At 34.1% G+C, this 26,226-nt stretch overlaps 1 protein-coding gene and 1 pseudogene across 2 annotated transcripts; one reads left to right on the top strand and one right to left on the bottom strand.

The window, feature by feature from the left end:
• Positions 1-5,200: 5,200 nt before the first annotated feature.
• On the top strand, positions 5,201-16,617 carry LOC145597015 (uncharacterized; annotated as a pseudogene). Its single transcript, XR_014103300.1, has 4 exons — positions 5,201-5,716; positions 6,042-6,216; positions 15,699-15,976; positions 16,323-16,617. The product of XR_014103300.1 is annotated as an uncharacterized LOC145597015 (transcript).
• Positions 16,618-17,770: 1,153 nt separating this feature from the next.
• On the bottom strand, positions 17,771-20,313 carry LOC145597020 (uncharacterized). The gene is made up of 7 exons (XM_081653201.1): positions 20,218-20,313; positions 19,923-20,000; positions 19,703-19,822; positions 19,511-19,589; positions 19,059-19,145; positions 18,722-18,784; positions 17,771-18,168 (listed from the first exon to the last, which is right to left on the bottom strand). The coding sequence occupies exons 2-7, from the start codon at positions 19,976-19,978 to the stop codon at positions 18,025-18,027; spliced, it is 549 nt and encodes a 182-aa protein (XP_081509327.1). The 5' UTR covers positions 19,979-20,000; positions 20,218-20,313; the 3' UTR covers positions 17,771-18,024.
• Positions 20,314-26,226: the final 5,913 nt, after the last annotated feature.

Below are 26,226 nucleotides of genomic sequence, written 5' to 3'. Positions count from 1 at the left end.
ACATAAAGAATTTTATGATCAAATAATTAGTGGTATCACATGTAACTTAAGTCAAGGAACGGTAAACTATATATGTGAACCTAGATATTATGTGAGCTTGGAGGATTCCTTTGCGTCAAAGTTTTTAGCTATTAAGTTATTAACAGAAGGAGTGAAAATGCATAAAGGAACACGACCCATACAACTAAGATGGAAGGTGGTTTATAAGTTGGTAAACACTATAGACTCATCTTTTAAGAAACAAATAGTTGATGCTCAGAAATATGAGCAAGGAGGAGATCATAAGAAGAAAATTACATCTATAAAGGTAAATCCTAATGAAATTGAAAAAACTTGGGAGGAATTCTTTATGAACCCTACAGTTAGTAATAGATCAAGTAAAATGTTAATTGATGAATCAGGATTACTTCATATTGGAATGAATACAAAACCTAAAATACAGAGAAATCTGAGTCTTAGAACACCAAGTCTAAGTAGACAAAATTCAACAATAATAAGAATGAAAAAACAAGGTGATGAAAAGCCGGAAGAGGATGAATAAGAAATATTAGTTCTACTAAAGAAACTAAATGAAAAATATGAAAGTAAAAAGGCCTTAAAACAACCAACAAGACATAGCATTGATATGGGATCATATTCTAATTTAGAGTTAAATGAAGATCCAAATAATCCTATTGATAAAAGGAAGGTAATTGGATATAAAACCAAAACTGTGAGTGAACCAGTATATGAAGATGAATTTAATATGCAAATGGAAGCTTGTAATGAAATATCCAGTACTAATTCTAATAGCAATTATATTCCAATTGATATATGCATTGAGGATTACAATAAATATAAATTATGCGCATATATTGATAGTGGTTGTTCTACATGTTTTGGAAAGAGGTCATTATTTCCAGAATTCTTGTGGAAGAAGGCTAAAAATCCTATGCAAGTTAGAATTGCTAATAATAGTGTCATGATGCATACGGAGATAATTGAAGATTTAAAAATAGAAATTGGAGGACTTCAATGTGTTATTCCTATTTTATGGGCAACTGATCAGCCTAGTCATGATATGATAATAGGAAATAATTTTCAAAGGTTATAATCTCCATGCGCTCAAACTATTGATCAAATAATCTTTACTATTAACGGTCATTCTGTTCCTATACAGATATAACAAAGGCTTATACTCATCAGACAATGGAATTTACGCGCAGCCAGCGTGGTGATAGGGTTACTCCTACACAACGAGAGGTTGCACTTAGAATTTCTGAGTGTGATTCATCATTAATAAATCAGATAAATAAGCAACAAGAAAAACTATGCGAATAATTATATTCAACAAATCCTGTAGAACATTGGGAAAAGGATAAAACATTTGCTAAGATAACTCTAACAAATCCTAATAAGATTATTAGAGTGAGACAAATGGTTTATACCTACCAAGATATTCAGGAGTTTAATGAACAAATAAAAGAATTGCTTAATAAAAAGCTAATTAAGAATAGAAAAAGTCCTCATAATAGTCCAGCATTCATGGTAAGAAATCATGCAGAAGAAAAAAGAGATAAAGCTAGAATGGTCATTAATTATAAATAGCTAAATGATAATATTGTTTTTGATGGCTATTACATTCCTAATAAAAATGTGTTATTTAATAGAATACAAGGACCCACATGGTTTTCTAAAATGGATTGTAAGAGTGGCTACTGGCAAATTTAAATGGAAGAAGAAAGCATTCCATTAACTGCATTTAGTGCTCCTCAAGGGCATTATGAATGGTTAGTAATGCCTTTTGGATTAAAAAAATGCTCCACAAATATTTCAAAGAAGAATGGATAATGTTTTTAGAGAGCTTAATCATTGTTGTTTGGTCTATATATAGATGATATTCTAATATTCTCAAAAGATTTAGAACAACATAAGAATGATCTTAAAACAGTAACTAAAAAATGTGCAGAGCATGGTATAATCCTTGGAAAAGATAAATGTGTTTATGCTAAACAAGAAATTGAGTTTCTAGGATTATAAATTAAAGCATGACAAATAATACTGCAAAAACATATTCTAGAAAAGATTGAAAATTTTCAAGATAAAATTGAAGATAGAAAACAACTAGAAAGATTTCTAGGATGTTTAACCTATGCTTCTGATTTTATAGAAAATCTTGCTTCATTAAGAAAGCCATTGCAACAAAAACTCAAGAAAGAAATAATTTGGAACTGGAAGGAAAGTGATTAAAAAATTGTTCAAAATCTAAAAGCTATGTGTAAAGATCTTCCTGTACTAACACTGCCTACTAGTGAAGATGATTTAATCCTTGAAATATATGCTAGTAATGAGCACTGGAGTGCTGTGTTAAAAATAAAAGAAGGAGAAAGACTTTGCAGATATAGCAGTGGAAGTTTTAACAAAGCTGAGTTAAACTATCCTACAATGCAAAAGGAAATCCTTGCAGTTATTAGAGGGATCGAGAAGTTCTTAATCTTCTTAGCCCCTAAACAGTTCTTAATAAGAACATATTGCAAAGGCATACTCGGATTTGTTAAATAGAATTTGTCTAATATGCAAGCGCAAGGGAGACTCCTGCGTTGGCAATTATGGTTTAACCAATTCTCTTTTACTGTTGAACATATACAGGGAACAAAGAATTCTTTGGCACACAGCTTGACCAGAAAATTAGCTAATGTCGTCCAAGAAGCTCAAGACTACACAAAAACCTCCTGCGTACTAACTTCAAAAGATGGATATAGAGAGGAAAACTCTCATTGATGAGACCGAAAAGGCAATGGAGCGGGTTTCACCCTCCAGTTGGGCCTTAATGCAAGGCTTAATCATATCAGCGAAACAACGTTCACGAGATGGTTTAATTAAGGGTTGCCATCGGGCAGTCCAAAGGTTAATGATGTTCGAAATAACAATTATGTTATTTCAGCTCATTCCTGATGTACGAAATATAATATTAAACAAAATAAGAGATAATGATTTTAGAACATGGTACGAGTTGGTGGTTACAAGGTCCAGTAAATTCTTTGACCTTCGAGATCTATGGGGAGAAAGAATAGAGTTTCCCAAAAACTCTAAAGTTGCATCATTGCGAATCTACCCATTTCCTCTTAATCAAAATGCTCCATTCATTAGTATACATTACAAGGCTTGGGATTATGGAATGGTACATGATTTCTATTAATTCCCTACTCCTTATGACTCTTTCTTTCCAAGACTTACAAAGTTCCAGCAGTACGCATTCAACAAGGTTCGAAAATATTGTGATGACAAAAAAGACGAATTTCAGCTAAGAGTAAAGGTACAATGTGCTAATATCGAAGTTAAAGAAGGAAAAGTTAGTCCACTGCATTACTTGATAATGTTTGGGGAAGTGAGGTGTTGCAAAGATCTCATACTAATTCGTCAAAAGACCGTTAGAAATCCAACTGAGGCAAGAGCACTGAGATTTTTCTACATTTCACAATATCTAAACGATTTCATAAAAAGGAAAGAAATTCCTCCCGTCATGTTTCATGTTGGTAATACAACAATTGTGGCGCCTAATGAGATGAAATAATACTTAATAGATGGCGTAAACAACATTGAGTCAATCTACAAATATTTAGAAGATATTGAAAGTGGGGAGTTCCTATCATTTGAAGGCCATGAGTATTTGTTTGAAGCATTCATGACTAGGGATGAAGAATACACAACCAAATGTGTTGTAGAATTTGGCATAGAAGAAGAGAATCCTATGTGTGTAGACAACAAAGATAGTGAGGGGAGCCTACAAGAAATGATGATGGATGAAATTATGAATGCCTGAGCCCACACCAGCAGTAATGCAAGGAATCTTCACTGTTGCCACGTTTTATTAATTGTTTTCCTCTTAAAGTATCTTTGTAAAAAGCAATGGTGTAGAATTGCTTGCTGAGTCAGGATAAAGATCCTATGTAACTTTGCTTCCCTATATAAAGGGACTTAGGCCAAGAAGTGAAGTCAGAGTTGAAAGAGTTAGCTAGAGAATTACTCTGAAAGATATAGAGAGTCCTCTAGAGAAAAATACTCACCTTAAGAGAAAGATTGGTTCTCCATCTCTCTTAAAGTAGAGAAAACTCTAGTTCAGCTTATGTCTGTTTAAGCTTTTCAGTTTGTGTGTGTGTGTTGTAATATATGATTGTTGTAATCTTTTCAAATTAAATAAAAGTTTTGTTCAAGAAGGGAACGTTATCCCCTAGAACCTTATATATCAAATGAGTTATCTTTCTGTTTAAAAAGCTCCATCATAAACACAGTAAGGATTGTTTAATTAGAGATTACGGTCTAAGGTAGGAAATGAATTAAATCTGTGCTGAGCCTGATCTAAGGAAGACAAGGTTGGGGTTAGCTACCTTGGTAAAGCCGGAAGCTCAGAACGCCGGAGGTTCCATTGTCGACTAAGTTCAGGTATTGGTCAAAACTCTCTAGTTAAAGAATTATTATTGCGAAGCATGGTGGGCTTTTAAACGGCTAAACTAATTTATTTTGATGTATAAGTAGTAGAGTTGTGATAATTAGTACCGATAAAAGTCATTAATCAAGAAACAAGTAAACAACAAATTGATATTAGTATATAAATAGGTTCGTTGTTATCAAAGAGGTGTTTAATAGTATCAAAAGAAATACCATCTAAGAGTTCGTTGGTATCAAAGAATAGTACCATCTAAGCTTAACTTGGTTGTTGTTGGTATACCATCCACGTTAAAATCAGTACCAAACCACTACAGACAAAAGTGCCGGTTATAGTACATTTGGTCCCCACTTGGTAGAGACCAAAGTGGTCTCAAGTAGGTAGAGACCTAGAAAATCTTCTACTACCTCCGTTACAGGTTATGTGCAACGATTTGACATAAAGCAGATAGGAAAAATGTCTAATCGTTGCACATAACCTGTAACGGAGGTAGTATAAGTTTCAATCACTCTATATCCACAATCATCTAAAAAATATAATACTAGTTTGTTGATTAAACAAGTAGGTAGAGACCTAGAAAATCTTCTATAAGTTTCAATCACTCTATATCCAGAATCATCTAAAAAATATAATACTAGTTTGTTGATTAAAAACATCAACTTTTATTTCTTCTGAAAAAAAACAGGGAGTATGTTTTTCAACTACATACTCCCTTAAAAGTCAAATTGTTGCTTTTCAACTGTTTTTAAAGTCAACAACTGCGTATCAAAGCACTAGTCGTAATTCTGAAACATAAACCCTCGCAAACATAAACCCATTTCCAATCCACTCGATCTCCCCAAATTTCAATTCAATCAAACCTTCAAACTCCATTGAATCCTCAACAATGGCGTCAAACATTCTAAGAAACTCCCTAAAATCAATCAACTCACTAACCCTACGAACCTTAACAACCCACCGCCGCCCCTTCAGCGCCGCCGCCGCGAACCCCACCACCACCGCCGCTGAAGAATCCGACGCATTCACCTTCTCGTCCGACGGCGCCGACAGCAGCATACACCTGAAGGCGAAAAAAGCGGCGGATTCGTCTGTGACAATGCCGATGTCTTTCATGACTGGTTCTATTGTTGGAAAGAGATTCTACAAAAAGTGACAACGAGAGAAGCTGATGATGGAAATGGGTGGAGTGTTATGCTCGATTATCGTACCCTTAAAACCCCTTCTAAACGTCCTCTTAAACTTCCTACACTTTCTCTTGCTAAAGCTATTGCTGCTGAGTGGGATTTCCAGGTTACTCTCATTCTTTAGATTGTTTTGATTTTGTAATTCGTGGCGAAATCATGCGTTGATTGGTGTTATTAATGTTTATTTGATGTGGGTATCGTTCCCCGGTGATGATCATGTTTGTTGGTTTGTTTTTTGAGCTTGGATGTCAATTGGGTGTTTGGGGATTTTGGTTGAATTTGCTGGGTTGCTACGTGATTTTGTAAGTAATTGGCATTTATAATTTGGTGATGTTATTGGTGTTGTTAAGATTGGTGTTAGTGATTTGATGTTATTTGAAAAGGGGTTTTGGTGTTAATTGAATCTCGGGTTTGTTTGGTATTATTTGTAGCAAACAGATGGAATAAGACCCTTCACAATGCCGTTGATGAAGCTTGCATGCACTGCATTGGAACGAGTTCCTGTTGTTCGCCCGAAAATAATTGAGAATTTGATGAGCAAATTCAGTCAAGACTTAGTTTTTTGTCGTGCTCCAAACGATAACGAATTAACCACCGGTGTCTATGGTATGACCCCTCATATTGATCACTCTCTATTACTGGTTTTAAAATTTTTAATTTTATATCCCTTTCCCTTTTCGTGTTTTTAATGCTTTGAGTGTGATAGATGACATGTCTTGAACTGTTCTGTTTTTGAGAGCCATCCTTTTATGCTTGTGAAGCTAAAAGACTGCATTAGTGTTATAACAGTGATGAAGCAGTGATGAAACAAGTGCATGCCTGCAAAAGATATATGTTAAGTCTTGCTGTTTGAATTTATGTGCGAATTGTGTTTGTTACTTTGTTAGTAAGGTTGACAAATATCTAAATAATAACGGCACCCAATAAATGCGGAAGGAATGAAGTATCAATGGAACTGCTATGATTATTTGGCGAAACATTCATTTTAACATAAATTAAGATAGTATAGCTTAAAGTAATTGAAGCTCATAATTTAACTTTGCATTGTTTGGCCATGCTTGTATTGGGGGTAATGAATTAAGAGTAAGTGAAATTGAAAGAAAAGGAATGAAGAAATTTAGGGCCTGTTAGACGGATTGATGTGGTGATAATGCATATAGAAGTGTAAAGAGGGCAGAGGAATTTAATAATTGTCATTTCAAGGGTGATACGTTACTCTACATTTTTCTCATACGACCCGTTTGGTAGTCTGTAATAAATAATGGGATAAGAATGAATTTTGTGTAATTTGGTATAGATAATACTTACATAATGATCATGGTCATGCCATCTCATTTCCAAACCTATGCTTTTCTTCATAAAGTCTCATTCCCACCGAATACCACACTCTATAGTGATAACGGATGGTAATGAAGAGTTATGAAGATAATGAGGTATCTTATATGAAGTATTAGAACTACCATGGGTCTTGGTACATTAACTTACATAATTACAACAAAATACAATCTCATTACTTCTATTTATTACCGCCTACTAAACGGGCCATTAGGGGATGGTGGGTAGTTATCACCCCCGAAAAATGGTAAAAATTCTTTCATTCCTCACACAATCATTACCCTATCCCATGTCTCCACCTTAACTCACTTCATTTTCTTAACTTTTCTTTTACCGCTAAATTACTCATTCAGCACATCCATTATAAGCATTTCTTGAGTGGTACATTGTGCTTATATTACTCAGTAAGCCTTGTTTGGAATCAAATTTTGATTGTTGTTGGTTCACTTAGCTTGTTTGACCCACTAGTAACGTTTAATGCTTTATAAGTCTAAAGTAATAGTTACTGTTATAATATATTTTAAAATTAGATTTTGATTGGAATATTGTTGTATACTTGTGATCACATATAATCCTAACTACTAATGCCTCCGTCCCTTAATACAAAGCCTCTTTTGCTTTTTGTGCAGGAATTAAGAAAGTTGTAAATTCTTTAAAACTAATGATTAAAAGTACATCTATGCATGTGGGGTTAGAGAGAGATAGAGAGAAAGAAAAAGTAGTTAGGAATAATTGCAGAGATAAAGAGAGAAAGTGTTAGGAATTGATGTTAGAAGTACAAAAAAGTAAAGGAATAAAGATGACAACTCATTAAAAAGAGGGTAATAATGTCAAAAAATACTAGCTTTACAAAGAAAGAGGTATTGTATTTTGGTTTACCCAAAAAGGAAATAAGGCTTTGTATTATGGGACAGAGGGAGTAATATGTGTAGTACTCCCTTCATTTATATTTTAATGCAATACTTCATTAAAATTATTATTTTTATTTATTTTTATTTTTATTTTTTATTAAGTGCAACACTTCCTTAAATTGAGATATATTATATTATACTTTCTCTGTTTCACGCGTTTGATTTAGGCACATATATTAAGGAGAGGAGAGAGAGTGAGAGAGAATGGAAAAGCAAGTGGGGTAGCTTGTAAATGTAAAGTAAAAAAGTTACTCCAAAAGAAAACGTGTCAACTTAAAAAAAACTTCCTAAAAAAGAATACGTGTCAACTAAAAAGAAACAGAGTTAGTATTATATTATTATATCTCTCCTTTTATGCTCTCCACTTCCACTTTTTAAAATTTTTATTTTTCTCTAACCTCACTTTTCTTACTTTTACAATTTACATAAAGTGTTAACCTACTAGTTTATTTTATTTAAAATTTTTAATTCCCCAATAATCCCCACATACACAATATTTTAAAAAATTCAACTCAACCCTCTAAAACTCTATGTTAGGGGAAAAAAAACAAAGGAAGCATTATTCCATGGGCTAGCTAGAATGTGGGATACCTAAGCTCACCAACTCTCAACTATATTGGGTATTTTATTGAATGATGATAAGTATCTAACGACACTAAGGCAATAAATTAAGTCTAAAGGTTAGAGACCGATTAATACATAGAACTAGACCCTAGGGAAATCAAGGCATACATGAAACATTATAATACTCTATAGTGGCTAGGTCGATTATAGAGATATCAAGGGCAATTTTTTTTACTTAGGTCACTCTCGCACACACTAAACATTAAAGTTCCCAATCCTACCAGGTAAGCTAAGAGGTTTTTCACAAATAAGTTCATGAAGTCAATTAACCATATGGTGTGTTGTCGAAGTGCACACAAAATTAAACCTTATTCACCTTAACAAATAGCTAGGGCAAGTAAGAGTCGATCCTAACTAGATCCAAATTGCACAAGAGTAACACGATTTGGGGGGTTTTTGATATGAGAAAGCTAATCTAAAGTAACTACAGGAACAATATATAAAAGGAATTATAATTAAAGAACAAACAGTCAATGGAGAAAACACTCAGTAGATAATCAGATTCCAGCCGTGGAACTTCGTAAAATCATCGACACAATAATTAACCCTCTTGGAATAGCTTGGCTTATGGAACAAGTTCCTCTTTTTCCCCTTATTAATAGTTAGATTCGGTACGACCTTCACTAACCCTAACCAACAAATAACCCCTATACTACGAGCAAGGAATTTAACATGTTGACAGCATTAGGAATTAGGAAAACATCAAGCCTAGACAACCATGACATTATTGGAACACAGTTTCACCTACATCAAGAATTACTTTGCAATTAATAGAGTGGAACGTCCTCCTCTACAATTGGTTGCTACTTCATTAACATTCTCAAGTAATTACGGACTTAGTAGTATTAATTAGCAATAGAAATCAAACCCAAACAAATAGTTGCGCCCCTAATTATAAGAAGTCATCATTCATAGATGGTGCTGTCAAATTTCAAACCGAAACCGTTTAACTGCCCAAAATAAACCGACTCAGATGAGAACCGAACTGATTAAAAACCGTATGTGAATGAACCCGAAACCGAACCGATCCGAATAACGTTACACCGTATAAGAACCGAACCCGTTAATGAACCGAACCAGGTCTAAACCGAACTGAAATCAAACTGAACCGAAAAAGAACCGAACTGTTTTTAACCCAAAACCGCTTTCAACCCAAAACCGTTTAAACCGGAACAAAAACCGTTTACACCGAACCGTTAACAACCCGCGATCCGTTAGCATCGACTGTTTATAAACCGAACAACTTGCAAACCGAATCCAAACGGTTAGCAAGTACTATCAAATTTCAAACGAAACTATTTAATAGCCCGAATCCAAACGACTTGATAAATAATCGATTTTTTGATACCGATACCGACCCGAACCATAATTAAACTCGAAATGGAACCGATCCAAATAACATTAAACCGTAGAAGAATCGAAAAAGAACCGAACCAATTATAAACTGAACCGAAAAAGAACCGAACTAGTTATAAACTGAACCGAAATAGAACCAAACCGTTTCAAACCCAAACCGTTTCAAACCCAAAACAGTTTGAACCCAAATAAAAACCGTTTACACCGAACCATTAACAAACCGCAACCCGTCTGCACCGAACCGTTTACTACTCGGACTGTTTACAACTCGAACCGAATTAAAACTGCTCAAGAATAAACCGAAACCGAATTGAACCGATAACTATTTTAACCGAACTGAAACCGGTTGCGAGACACTTAAACCGATTTCAAACCGAACCGAACCCGAATTTTCAAACCGTTTTGACAGTGCTAAATCATAGAAATAAGCAGTAATTCAAGAATATTCCCACAACAATAATTATTAATCATAAAAATCATAACAACTTGTCTCAAATACTAATTACATGGCCTCCTCTAACTACTACTGCGCATAAAGAACTACTCACTCATGTTACAGAGCAAAGAAGAAAGGTTTTTGGAGAAAAACATGTCGAGTTCCTCTAAGTGGTTTCTTCTAAACGTGAGCACAAGTGAGAGATGAATAACTCTGTGGTTTTTATAGAATTATGATAGAATTATTCCCTAAAAATATGGAAGATAAATCCAAGATAAGGAAAGTAGTTCGATAGAATCTATGAAATTCTATCTTTTGCCAGATCTTTTCCTAAATGATAGGATTTTCTTTTTATCAAATAGTATCTTCCTTCCAGCGGTAAATATTCAAGAATTATTCTCCAAGTAATCAAATATCACGTTGCAATGAATCTTGACAATTCTCGGACTGCGAGCAAGTTCCTTAGCATCTGCGTCAGTAAGGAACTCAACATATATTCATTTGCAATTGGCGTTGTCTCTTTTATTCATCTTTTTGTCATCCAAAATGGCTCAATTACCTATCAAAACGCACAATGAGGAAATAAATCACAAAATACCAAAAACATAGATAAAAGCACTAAAATGCTAAAGGAACAAACCTAAATTCTAAGGAACATGACCATAAAACAGTGTCGTAAATGACACTCATCACTATAAGGTTATAAGCGTTAAGAAAGGCCAACATGACAACACCTATAGCTTAAGGTATTCAATTATCACCTATGTTACACACACTCAAGTTTCAGTGTCGTATCCATGTAGGGATTGGAGGAACCGATCCTATATGGGGATACGATCAAACAAGTGTCTCAATATCAAGTGTCGATAATTTTTTAGATACTTAGTAAACAATAAAATTGACATGACAAAAAATCAAAGTCAAACCTTCCAATTATTATAACAAAAATTACTAAATAAGAATTGAATGTCGTTCCAAAACCTAAAAAAATCAAAGTCAAACCATTCAATTGTTAATTAGAAAAACTATTTCAATAAAATAGAATTGCATTTTGTTCCAAAACCAAATAATCAAAGTCAAACTATCCAATTATTATAACAAAAGTTACTATTGTAAAACAGAATTGTATATTGTTCCAAATCTCAAACAATTAAAAAAATAAAACAAATATTTCAAAAGGTTAACAATTTCATCGAATGTTTGTCATCTTTAGCTCATAATCTTCATTCAATGTTTATCATTTTCATTATCAAAATCAATGATAAGCCTTTCTAATTCTAGTTTGTTGATGGATCGTTCCGCCATCTCGCAAACATCAACATCCTCATCAAATTGATCTCCTCTTGTACAATCATTAAAATAAAATTAATTAATAAGTTAGTTATATTAAATAAATATGAAATACTTTATGCTCATTATTTAATTATATTACCTATGTCCCGATAACAGCTAAGGCTAGATTGTTAACTCTCTTGCTTCCTTGCCAAGAGATGGAGGTTGTTATGGCAGTACACTAAGTCTCTTGCCCTTATGGAAGTCAGCCTATTTCTCTTTAGAAGTTTAGAGTTTGAATATTACTATAATGACTCCAATTTCGTTCAAAACATGAAAACGATGATGGTTGTGACAATAACTAAAAAAACTAGTGATTGTAAGTGGGGAAGGTATGAGCCATAATTTGCCACCAAATTATAGGTTCTTCATCATCTCGGCTGCAATTATATGAACTTGATTGAAAGGAGCTGCTTCAGTAGAAAATACCCCATATTCTAGTCTCTTATGCTGAAAATAATTGTCACCGGGAAATAGACGTTGTAATCATTTAGTTCTGTTGTTAGAAACTTATTCATCTTCATTAGGTGCAATCCTTTTAAATTCCTCTCTACTAGCATTTAGCCATTTTGTGTCTTGGAATTAGTGAGTGTGCTAAACAATGTAAGCTTGTGTTACTTTTGTTCAACCTACTCAATAGTACTTCTTGAATAGTATTTAATTAATAATAAATAAAAGACTTATTAGATAACAATATCTTCCGTTAATGTTTAAAAACATTGATTTTTATTTTCAATCATAGTATCCCCCATCATGGACAAGATGCAAAACAGAGGAATCTTTGTCTCCAACCCAAAAAGTTATATATAGGCTCACAAAATTTCAAAAATTAATCAACATTATCCCACCAATTGTCACTTAAATTTTTTTCTTTGTATTCACTAGCCTTAATATTAATTGGATTTTTAGGTTATCTAAATGAATCCTAAAATCAAGATTAGTTACCATTTTTTGAAGTCCATCTTTCACTTCTCTCATACATTTTGCAACAACATAATGACTAGCAAACCTTGTTTCATGTCACAAGTTTCTAGATATTGTGCACACATGTGAGGTTACAACTCCTAACATGGTGAAAGAGTAAAAGTCAACGTTTTTGAATATGAATAGCAAAGTTTGTTATCTAATAACACACCCTTACATTGTGTTAATGCTATTCAAGAAGTATTTATGAGGTTATGGAACAAAAGTAACACACCCTTACACTGTTTAGCACACTCACTAATTCCAAGACACAAAATAACTAAATTCTAGTAGAGAGGGATTTATAAGAATTGCAATGAAGATGATTAAGTTTCTAACAACAGAATTGAATGCTTGCAATATCTATTTCCCAATGACAATGTTTTTAAGCATGCGATACTAGAGTATGGGGCATTTCCTAGTAAGCATCTTATTTCAATCAAGCTCATATAATTGCTGCCGAGATGATGATGAACCTATATTTAGTTGGCAAATTATGGTTCATATCTTCCCCTCTCAAAATCATGTTCTTTAAATTTTTTGTCACAATCATCATCGTTTTCATGTTGTGAACGAAATTGGAGTCATTATGGTAATATTCAAACTCTAAAGAGAAATAGGCAGACTTTCGAAAGGGCAAGAGATTTAGTGTACTACCGTAACAACCTTCGACCGTTGGCGAGGAAGCAAGAGAGTTACAATCAGGCCTTAGCCGTTATTAGGACATAGGTAATATTAGTAAATACTGAGCATTAAGTATTGTATTTGATATTTAGCATAACTAGCTTACTTAGTAATTTTTTTAAATGGTTGTACAAGAGAAGAATAATTTGATGAGGATGAGGATGTTTACGAGATTGCATAATTATCCATTAAAAACCTGGAGTTAGAAAGGGCTATTATTGGTTTTGGTAATGAAAATGATGAGCGCTGAATGAAGATTATGAGCTAAAGATGATGAGCTTTTAATGATATTGTTAGCCTTTTGGAATATTTGGTTTCTGAGATTTGGAACGATATTGTGTAACTCGGACTCTAGTTTCCATGTCCGACATGAGGGTCCAACATGAGTATTTGAGGTAAAATGAAACGTCCGAGTAACATAGGAACAATATGCAATTTTGTTTTACTGTATAAGGTAAAATTAAACGTCCGAGTAACTTATAAAACAATGACAGTTGGATGGTTTGATTGTATGGTTTTGAAACACTATGCTATTTGTTTTAGTAGTTTTTCTCAATAACAATTGGATGGTTTGACTTTGATTTTTTTTTTTTTTTTTCTTGTTAACATTTTTAATATTAGATTTTTTTAACTATTGAAAAATTATCCCGATACTTTATATGCTAGTCATGTCCAAAAGATTAGTCAAAGACGCTCTTTTGACCATACCCCCGTATAGATTATTTTTGGAATCGATGGATCAGATCCTTAGATCAATACTTGGATACAACACTCAAACTCGAGTTCATGCATCAATGGCGAAATACGAAAACTGAGATAATTTGGGGTTTTGTGGTCGTTTCTGTTGAAGATATTCTACCTTTAAGAGCTTTAATGGAGATTTTGAGAATTTGAGAGGCACATGATGACCGTCTTTTGTGAAAATGGGCATAGATGTAGTAAGATTGGGTTTTTTGGGAGGGAAATGGCTGGTGTTTGCAAGGTTGGGTAGTGAAGGACTTAAGGGTGGTGCGGGATTGAGAATATGGAGACTTTCGTTGGAGCAATCGAAGGAGAAGAGAATAAAAAAGGGTGGGGGACATGGGTTGATTTTCCTCCGGTGGTGTTCCGAGTGGTTGTGATTAGTAGTCGGCAGTCGCCGACAGTGTGGGTGGAGTTATGGGTAGTCAGAATTGAAGAAGAGAGGAAAAGGTGGGCGTTTTTGTTTTGTTTTTATAAAAAATATTCTAACCATAGTTAGTTTCCCTACTTTATAAAAAGTGGAAAGATGTTCTTATGAACAATGTGAGGACTATTATACCCTTATAAAAGTTTATTTACCTATTTATCCCCAATTAAAATTTTGATACATTTGACCATTCATATCTTTTTACTCAATGTATGTGGGTTACATTAAAGCACTTTTGAGCCCACAACCATCTCTGAAAAAGGGTGTTTTTGAAAATAAATGACCACATTCACACTTTCCATTGACTTGTTGGAGACAATTACACAAACCTCTCCATATGACCATAACACTCTTATTGTAGGGCCTGTTCTCATGACTGAGCTGAGCTGAATTGAGCTGAACTGAACTGAAATGAATATTTTACAAGAGAAGGAAATTAGGAGCGGAGCGGAGCTGAGTTAGCTGAGCTGAACTGAACTGAACTGAATTGAGCTGAACTGAACTGAATTGAATTTCAACGTAAGAGAACAGGCCCGTAGTCATGGAACGATTTAATAGCTTTTATTGTCTTTTTATATAGTAATACATTGGTGAGTTATATTATAATCATTTTCAAAATAAATGATCGTAACACAAACGTGCTTCTACAATAAATATATAAATAATCTCTATTGATCAATCTAATACAATTATAATGCAACAATAACTAAAAGTCCGTAAACTATGAGGTTCAAATACATAATTCTCTCACGAAGGCTAGCTATACCGCGCGCATCGCGCGCGTGGGCTCCCCTAGTATAACTAAAAATTAAAGATAATACATTCATTAATGCTATAAGTGAAAATTCTTAATTAAGGTCATTTTGTATAAAAATAAATAAAATAAATAGAGGGTTACCATTTCGGTGTAGCAATTGTTTTGGGTCACCATTGTGAATTTTTTTTTTTTTTTATTTTTTTTTTTACATTTTTTCTTTTTTGCCATCAAATTAGTGAGGCTTTCATTTGGAAACTATTGTGGTGTGGTTGCTGAATGCACTTGAGTAATTCTATTGAACTATGCTCATACATCAATATGCAAATTAATTTTGTTTTAACTCTCTAGTTGTTGAGTAGTCATCAGGAGTGGGAGAGGGCCTGAATGCCCCATGAGTAGGTTTTAACTTGTTTTTGATTTTGTCCCCTGCTTAATTGAATTATGAACTTTGTTCTATATGGATACTTTCTGAATTATTTAAGCCAATACTTCTAATCACATCTTACTCTCAAATCTTTGCAGAACGCCAAGTTGAAAAAATAGATCCTCTATTAAAGTGGGTGGAGTCAGAATTTGGCTACAAGCCTGTAGTGTACACCTGTTTTTTTGGTGGCAAGCAGGATGAAGGTCTTGTAAAAGCCGTTGAAAGTCTATTGAAGAAAGCAGATGATTGTGAACTAGCTACCATTGATGCATTGACATCTGCATCACACTCTTTAATTATTTCTATCGCTATAATTCGTGGAAAATTGCAATTAGAGGAGGCCATTGAGTTGATACGTCTTGAAGAAGATCTGCAGGTTAGTGTCATATACCATGTTTTTATGAGCCCAACCTCTACTTCCCCCTCCCCAACCCAATCTAACCATGATTTGCTGCATGCCTGCATCATTTCGTGTATTGCATCGGGTATATGGGAAGGGCTCAGGAACTGTCACTATAATTCAGTTAGAGGTAGCTTAAGGGACATGAAGATTGATATCAATTGAAAGAGGGAATCATTTAGTATATAAATAGAGGATATTGGAGGAGTGATTCAGTTAGTCTATAAATAGAGGAGATTCGAGAGGATTTTTTTTTTTTTTTTTAAAAAAAAAAAAAAAAAAAAAAAGAAAAAAACTATTCTAATACTGTTTCATCTGACAGGTGGACAAGTGGGGTCTTGTCGAGGGTGGTCATGATATTGATATTGCGGATTTGAAGGTGCAGATTGCATCTGCTGCTGTGTTCCTTGGGCTATCAAGGAGGTCATAGTATCCACATTTTTGAAATTTTTTTATCAAATGAGTTGATTGTGCATTTTTTGTTTTTGTATGCTCCGTTGAAGGCTGTATTGTACTAATGACAAATGGACAACCAATGTGCTGGAGCTTTTTGTAAACATGTAGCCTCTGCAAAAGTAGCAAGAGTAATAATATCTGCTTCGGCATTTCTGAGTATCGTAACCCTTTTTTTTTTTAAGACTATATTATGCAAACATTTGCAAAAACTGCACAAGAAAGGAATCTATAAGGGAAGAAATAATGTTGACACTGTTATTCTTAAATTCGTGTTTCATTCTGGTTCTACAGGTGAAATCTGGAATGAGAACTAAATTATCACTGTTGAAACATATAGGAACTTAGGGTAAACATGTACTTATCGCCGTAATGGTTTCGTTATAACATGAATATATATGTAAGCTTCACCACTTTCAGTTCTGTTTTTAGTCATGTACTGTTGTACATTGTATATTATATAGTGCCAAATGGTTGGTAGCATGCCGAAGCAGCTGCTGTTGTGGCAGATTAAGGATCTTCATTGCAGCATTGCACACAAACTGGTGGTTGTTTAATGACACAGTAACAGCAAGTGGTATCACAGTCATTATTGCAACCTGTTACAGAAAATCACCTTTGAGTTAGTTTTTATGCTTACTGTTGCCATTTGCATCAAGATTTTTTTTTTTTTTTCTACTGGAAAGAAAGCTTTGGTTCACTGATTGGCATCACTTTCACTTCATCGTTACCTGTGACTGTGATGACATATTGAGATGATTCCAGTTCATGTGGCTTCAAGACAAATGGAAGTCGGTTGGTTGCCAAGACAGCGATGACATTAATTGCGACAAGGCTCATGAAGAAGTAAGCTATTGCTAGTGATTGCCTCATAGTGTATAAGATTTGCTTCCAGTTGGATTGCCTATTACTGTCAAAACTGGCTGGAAAATCCATCACCAACATCTTTTATAGGATTGTTTTTGTACTTTATATTCTAAGGTTTCAAACATATGACATGATTTATCAGCAGTGTGGCTTATTGTATATTGTAGTTACTAGAAGAGGCATCTTTTACTAGTTAAGAAAAACATCATGTTCATTACATGCTAATAGGAAATATTTCAATTCCAACAAAGATTTGGTTTAATGGATCACTCAAGGTAAACCTCACACCAAATCCTTAAATAAGGATAAATTTAAGGTAACTTCACCTTCATCAATACCTCATATGCAAACACAGAAAACTGCTTGGAATTGCATAAAAAGGCACATGTATCACCCATTTACCAAATGTTATCCTTTCCTTAACCAAAGGAAAGGTTTTCAACAATCTGCCGGGAAATATTTTCCAATTATGAACACAAATCTTGATAAAGAAAATTAAGTTAGAACTCTTAAAGAAAAACAATATTCATACAATTCAGCGTTATCAACATTTTTTTTTTCTAATTTATTCAGGGCATTTACTAGAAAATATCAAAACAGGGAACCAACACATTACCTACTACAAGCTTTAACCCAATTAATTATACCACTGCACTTCTGAGCACAAAAAGGATTCACCAACTAAAATTTCTTCCGAGTACAGGCTACAATTTGCTTGATAGATTAAATCTGGAAAGCATTGCAAAGAACAAGATTTCAGCTTCACGTGCTACAGCTTCGGGTGGCAGGAGGCAATGAGGCAATGCTATGTATATCCCTTTTCCAATGAGTAAATTGCATCTTCTCCCCTTCAAAGATATTAATATTAATCAAATATTCAGAAATAGTTATCCGAAGGTAACTAATTCTGCACATGATAATACAGAGATTAAAGCAATTGTAAATAGGCCAAAAACCAGGCGCAACAGTGTTGTTCATATTCCATGGTGAAGCTTATCAAGAACTGCAGTGTAGAGAGCTATGGCCTCATTAGAGATCACTCCTGGTTAGACATTTGAATCTTGTGACGCTTGAAAAATTCTCTAAATCCATAATTACTGAGGTCATGACTGAACTGCAGATTCGATAAACAGGTTTGACATCAGATAAAAGCTAGAAAGCAACATGACAGCATAACAGATTTTCATTTGATAAAGAGGTAGGATTCCAGTGTGTATTTGTTAAGTAGCAAGCAACAAAACAAATATAATTAGTCAAAAAATAGCAACTTGTGGAAAAATAGAATGAATCTAAGCCCAATTTTTTTTTTTGACAATTGATGGTTTACAGAAAAAGCATGTGTACAGCAATTCAATGAAATGAATAAGACCCAAGTACTAGAAAAATATAACAGAATCTTACAGGCAAGACTTTCACGGAGTACTTAGTGACATTTGGATCAGTAACCCTTCCCGGGGCAGCAGCCTGCAAGAGAGGAAAGACAAAATGTTGGTATCTTGGCAATGGTATGTACATTATACAGAGCTGTACAATTTAGTTGCAATCACTCGTTTGTTTCAAACATGTTGCACCTTGTACCAGAAAGAGATACAATCAACAAATACCCAAGCTAATTTAGAAAAAAAAAAAAAAAAAAAAAAAAGAAAAGAAAAGAAAGAAAGGAGGCATGATCCTAAAACTGGATGCTTGCATAGTCCAATTTCCAGAAGACTATTAGACATAGAAGGATCAGACATACTTGCTCTGGGGTATGAAAAATTTCAACAAATGGGTATTCCTTCCTTTGCCGTGTTATACAAAAGCCTGGATACTTAGGACACTCGACCTGAAAATACACAAAATATCAAAAACATTAAAGATAAAACTGACTAAATTATCATTAAACAATGCAGCAATATTACAGTGGAATGCACAAAATGCAATCAGATCCCTAACATCCTTTTGTCTATACTCTATACCTCCAATATGCCTAATATACTAGAGCAATGCAAAGAACATACATGACAAGCAGAATTAACCACAGCGACAACGATATCAAAGGCTACTCTATCAATTAAATACAGCCTATAGCATTCTTACATGAAAGAAGAGACAGATATCCATTTATAAACATACTCTAATACAGTTTGTTTCTTTATTTATAAAGATTCGGCAGACCCATAAACATAACACAAATAAGAAGAAACCTACTCTCATAAATTTGACATGAGGGTAAAACTCGGCCGCAGCCTCCTCTAATACTTTGTCAAGATGTCTTGTGTAATTTCCCCTACAAATTTGACACATTGTTTCACATTAAGAAAAGGGTATGAAGATGAAAATGAAACCGAAACCAACTATTCCAAGAGGGTAAAAGGGGGGCAAGGAATTCCAGCATACTACCTAATAGTGAAAGCAACAACCACAGGGTAGCCTTGGTGAAGAATCTGTACAAATTGACGCTCCGACGTAAAATGTATTACACGGGATGGTCCTAAATCCTTGGGATAACCAGTATAATATCTTATAATTTCACAAGAAAATACAAAACAATATTAGGATTTTACAATGTATATAGTTCAATAATTATGAATCCCATAGAAAAATTTGATTAACTTTTTACCTGCAACTTTCACGAAAATTCATCATCATCTTACTGAACACCGATGATTCTGACATTATGGGTATTGATACTAAACCCCTATCACAAAATTAAGCAACATTTCAAATGGGAAACAAAATAAATTGGAAATTTCTGCAAATTTCTTATACTGAACCAAAAACTAGGGCAATTAAACAAGCAAAACAAAACTACAATAGAATCAGTGATAGATTCAAGGGGTTCAACAAATATGGAAATTTATTCAATTTGAATTCGAAATGAAAGAACTATGAGAAGATAACGATTGATTATTTACCTGGAGAGTGGACTGAATTTAATTTCTGGAAAACTTTGAATAAGCCCTAGCGCTCGATTGTTCAATTTTGGGGAAAATGGTGGAGGAAGGCACGGCTTGTGTTTACAATAATCACTTCAATTTTTTTTGGTGCCTGATAGGGAACAAGTTTATGATGTCCTTGTTAAACTTGATTGTATAAGTAAAGATGGGCATCGTGCCGTCACGAGCCGGGCCGTGCCGTATTGTGCCAACTTTTGGCACACCCCAGCCCACGGCACGACCTACGTGCTTGACAAGCCGGGCTGCAGGCTAGTCCAACTTTTTTATTATTATTTTTTTATATATATATGTAATGTTTTTTTTAACAACTTAAGTTTATATTAATAATCTTATTAATTGCTTGCTTTCAAAAAAAAAAAAAAAAATCTTATTAATTGCTTATGTTAATGTTAATATATATATATTTTTGAACAACCTTAATTTAATTAAGATTATATTAATAAATTATGTTTAAGTTTATTTAAATAATTTAATTAATTTAGCAAAAAACAATAATGCATATAATTAAACAATAATGTCGGGTCGTGCCCGTGCCAAAATCTCATTTTTGTGTCCACAGCACGGCCCATGGCCCACAAGTGGGCCGCCGTGCTGTACCGTGTCAAAGGCGTACCGCCGGCACGGCCCACGTCCATCTTTATGTATAAGTGGTAAAATTGCAAATAAATTACGTAATTTTACATTGCTCATATACTACGGGCATTTTATCCAAAAAAGCGGTGTAAGTTGTTTTTTTTTTTTTTTAGGGAAAGATAGTACGAACATTTTATTAAATTAAATCCAATTCTGCCAGAGTAACATTATTCTGAGGGAAAGGTCCAGTACAAATACGTTCATCACAAAATCCGGTATCCCACCTAGTAATGTGGTGGGCAATCGTATTACAAGCTCGTCTAACATGAGAAAAAATACAAACGTCAAAAAAAGCTTTATCATGCCTAATATCCTCATGTATCAGGTGAATTGGAGTCGGACCTCTTTTCTTGCCTTGGACACCTTTACACATCAGAAATTATTATTTTTTTATTAATATATTTTGTCTTACAAAAATACTTATAATATATTAAATTAATCATGTTAGTCTTTATAGTATGTAATCAGTTATTTATAAGAAATTATACATTAAAATAAATTCAAACCAATGAAAAAACTGAAAGTTACCCTTTAAAGAGCTAAAATTACGCTTAAACTGACTGTTTTACACTAAAATTAATATACATCTGTTGTAAACAAGAATTATTCCATATAATTTAGCGCTTTTCCTAAATAAAATACTCCAATATAGGAAAAATCCAATTCTCATATTGTAGTCATTTTTTAAATATATATTTTAATACTTCGTATATAACTAAGATATTCAACGAAATGATATGAAAGAATTAAGTAGGGATGGCAGTGGGTCGAGTCAAATGGGAGAACCGCGCAACCGCCCCATCTCCGTCTCAGTGGGGCGGGGATGGAGGGAGGTTTGGCGGGAGATGGGGCGGGAAGGGTATAAAAATTGTACCCGCCATGGGTGATGGCCTAATGGGGCGGGTATGGATTTTAGAGTAAACCCGACCCATCCCCGCCCCACCCCATCACCCGCCTCATACCACCTTATATACTTTTTCTAAAGGTTAAAACAAGCGGGAATAGCTTATAATCTAAAATATAATAATATAATAAACATAAAATATTATATTAATAACATTAGCGTCATATGAATGTTTCCAAGTGGATGAAAAAAGAGATTTATTAGAAATGATAATTTTTCATATTATTGTCATATAATATGTCATTAAGGTAGCGGGTATGGGGCCGGTTTGAGGTGGGTATGGATGTCCAAATGGGTGGTGGGACGGGGATGGATATACACTTGTACCCGCGCGAGCTAGGTTTGGATGTGGATATTGTACCCGCCATGGGTGGTGGAATGGAGACGGGTATCAGATTTTTAGGTGTGTATATGTGTGGAGGTATCATCCTCCGCATCCGACCCACCCCATTGTGAGTAAAAATTTAGAACATACGAGTAAAAATTTAGAACATGTGTTTCAAATTTAAATTTAGAACATATGAGTAATAATTTAGAACATCTATGTGAGTAATAATTTAGAACTCTGATTTAAGAATTAGAACATGTGAGTAAAAATTTAGAACATCATACTTAACTTTCTGTAGCATAGCATTTAGAACAAAATGCTTAGAAATTTAGAACCTATACTCAATGATTCTTAACATATGTAATAGTTTTTAAAAGAATAAACTTAGCTTTTCAAAATATAATTTTAATTGGAACATGATACTCAAATTTTAAGACCTTGAACTCAAAAACAAATCTGAACATATATGCAATATTTTTTAAAACATATGCAACGTATTTTAGAACATAATTCGTTAATATTAAACACAATTTGAAATTCTATTTTTACAACGAATTGGTTTGAAAATCAGTTTATTCTTGATTTTCAAGGTAACAAAAACATATTAATTATTGTTTAGTTTCTTATATTTAATTAATTAAAATTCCTTGAAATTTCAAACTCTATAATTTGCCCAATTTGATTGATTTGGATGAAAAAATTTTGATTTCACATATTAAACTGTCAATTAAGCTTGGTTTACCTTTGATTAAGCTTCACAATTTGAATTCTTGACTACAATTGTTCAAAAGTTGGTACAAAACATATGAGATTTTTGAGCATGTGGTGTTGGTGGTCGTCGTGGAGAGGAGAGAGAGTGTTGGCCATGATGTCAGGGAGAAGAGAAATAGTGATGGTGGTGGAGGTGACGACATAAAGGCTATGGAATAGACGGTGGTGGTGATAGAGGAACTAGAGATCGGATAGTGTTGGTGAAGAGAGGAGAGAGAATGTTGAGGTTGAAGATGATGGGTTTAATTTATATATATATATATATATATATATATATATATATATATATATATCAAGAGGCCTTATAATTATCGTATAAAAGTTTGTTACTCTCTACGTCCTCAAACAAAAGCCTGTTATTACACCAAAATTTTATGTCCCTAAATAAAAGTCTCATTCCATTTAAATTTATCGGAGAGTTTTCAATGGTCGGAGATACTTGAGTTATTCGGTTAGGGGTTACTCAAGTCATTCCTAACCAAGTAACCCCTAAATGAGTAACCCTTGACCAATTAACCCCTCAAATAACCCCTGACCAAGTAACCCTTCAAATTAACCCTTGACCTAGTAATTCGAGTGACCCCGACTACACGGTATGATCAACCAAATATAAAAATGTGTGAAATCTATATATGTAACACCCCGTCCTTATATAAATATTGGCGTTAGCGGAAATACACCGTGACGGAGGTCACTTTGTCACTATTGGATGTTAACTTAAGTCTATGTGATCTAATTGGAGCATAGACATTGGATTTTAGTGTATTTAAACCTAAACGGGTCTAAAAGTGGCAATTGAGGCCCTAGAAAGAAGAACTCGACAAAGCGAACAAAAGATAGATAAACTTGAAATTACAAGAAGCCAAGGACAGAACAACCCTTATCGGCAAATCCCAAAACGTATTAAAGCCAAACTCAGTTAAGAGAATCCACACAAACGATTCAAACAAGCCAAACCAAACCAAAGCATTCAAAAGTCCAACTTAGGGTGGCCTAAGGCCTACTCAAACCCGGCCCAACGGCACATAACCCAACATCACTCTGCATCTGAAACAACCACAAAAATTCCACAATCAGTGGGGAGCAACTAGTAGTTCTCCCTCAAATCAGTAATAATAAGGTTTAGAAATTAAATTACAGGTAAGAAATCACTTACACTCAACCATACAAATCACAAAAATTAACTTTGAAAACATAATCAAATAAACCAAACTGAAGCAAAAATTCATTTTAAAATAAAATATATATATAATTTCATAATCCGTTCAAAAATCATTCAAACAGCAGAATTGGCATGGAGGGAACGCTAGTGGCCTCGCAATCCACTTCCTAAGGTTTGTCAGGACGAACTCCCGGTCATCTCGCAGAGACCGTGTCTAAGATTGGCCAACTCCCGGTTATGGGTAGATGCCTATAAGGTCTTACACACCCCCGGACGACAACAATTAACCCAGGTTGAGCTACCTAAGACTCGCAATCAAGGTAGTTAGCATGTTCATTAACCATCGGGAAGCAACTCGGCCTCACACCCGACTATGGCCCCACACACAATTCAAAATCAATTAAAATAAATAATATAATATATTTCACTTAGAAATCTGCAGAGAAGCCTAAATGGTCTTACACTCAATTAAAACCGCATAAGAAAAATCATATTCCTTAAATTCAATGGAAGCTCCAATTCAAAATACATTTCAACTTAAAAAAAATCACAAAAGGTATCGTCTGAGTTTGGGAATATAATTAATTATCGGAATCCAACAATTAAGTGCATTCACAACTCTTGGCGAAGTGATGCTAAAGACAGTGTTATCCTTCTCTAAAGCTTTACGACGTCGACAATACAATCGCAACCCACACATAATTATACACACATCGAAATATTTCACTTTAGGGGTTTATAATACCCAAAAATTCACTCATCACCTAATTAAAATATAATTTCAACCAACACATAATACTTATTATAAAAATTATATAAAAATCATTTCAATAAACCAAAAATCCAAACTATCATTTCGTTAAACAACCAGAACAGGACAGCAACATACAAGTCCAATAATAATTATAAAAACCCAACCAAACATGCTTCAAATGAAAAATAAAAATTAGGGCATATACATACACTCATTAGGCATCATATAAAACCATTTCGGACTTAAAATTCAAGAGATCACATGACCAAATAAAATCATACATACAGCAGCCCCTACATTGAATTACATCAGAACCAAAGACACCAATCCACCCAAAAACTCACCTTAAACATGAAACTAAGCTTAACCCATTATTGTACATGATCTTACAATATAATAGGCCACAACAAACATCAATTTGGGCTTATAAATTAGGCAATACACCTTTGAAAATCACCTAAACTACACGCATTGACTAACCTGCTGGCAGCTTCTACATACCTTGTTTTAGCCTCTAAAAACATATCAAACTTGCTTGGAATCATGCCAAATTAATTAGGTGATATCCTAACAAGATACTAATTTAGTGTAGGCATGAAATTAAACCATATAATCAGATTTAAAACCCAAATTCACACCCCCAAAACTACTGTAACTCATTCGCGGATTCCAGTTTCTCGTGCTCAATAACAAGTCCAAAACAAGCCCAAAATCGAAGTTTAACACATGGAAATTATACCCAACAATCCCTTACATGCTACTACACATTAAACAGCAAGAAGTAGCCCGAGAAAATAGGTTAAACATGCCTCATAACCACAACGAAACTCATGACAAGTATGTAACATTTCAGCAGTACCTATGGTGCATTTTGTGCTTCAAAACCATGTGTAAACTCATTAAAAACATCATACAAAGATCATACAACATCAAGGATTTGATATCAATCAAGTTTGGGCACAAAAACAAGGATTAATATCACTAAATCACGTTCTATGTCATACAAATTACAGCAGCCACAAAATGAAAGAAAATTACAAATGAACCTAATCCTAGCCATGTTTCTACCTATCGATTCAACTCTAAACATTAGAATTCCTAATCTAAGGGATTGTACTAGTTACCTTTGAAGCGTGACTCGATTAAAGACTTAGAAAAAGGAGTAGAAGACCCACGAAAATCCCCTTTGAAACCCACGAAAACCACACGCCCAAACAACCTTGTTTCTCCTTGATTCCCTTGCTTCAATGGAGATGTTCCACCACGATTTTGTTGATAAATTACACAGCAAGAAGACCCTTCATTTACCCTTGATAAAACCTTTGAGGACCACAAAAATTTTGAGGAAGAGAGATGATTTTTGTGCAGCGTGAGAAAGGAATGAAGATTATGGTTTTGTGAAGCCTATTTGTACG

This window comes from Chenopodium album, chromosome 2, assembly GCF_948465745.1.
Source record: "Chenopodium album chromosome 2, dcCheAlbu1.1, whole genome shotgun sequence".
Taxonomy (NCBI): Eukaryota; Viridiplantae; Streptophyta; class Magnoliopsida; order Caryophyllales; family Amaranthaceae; genus Chenopodium; species Chenopodium album.
The sequence above is the reverse complement of the archived record's forward strand: the minus strand, read 5'-3'. Positions and strand labels throughout refer to the sequence as shown.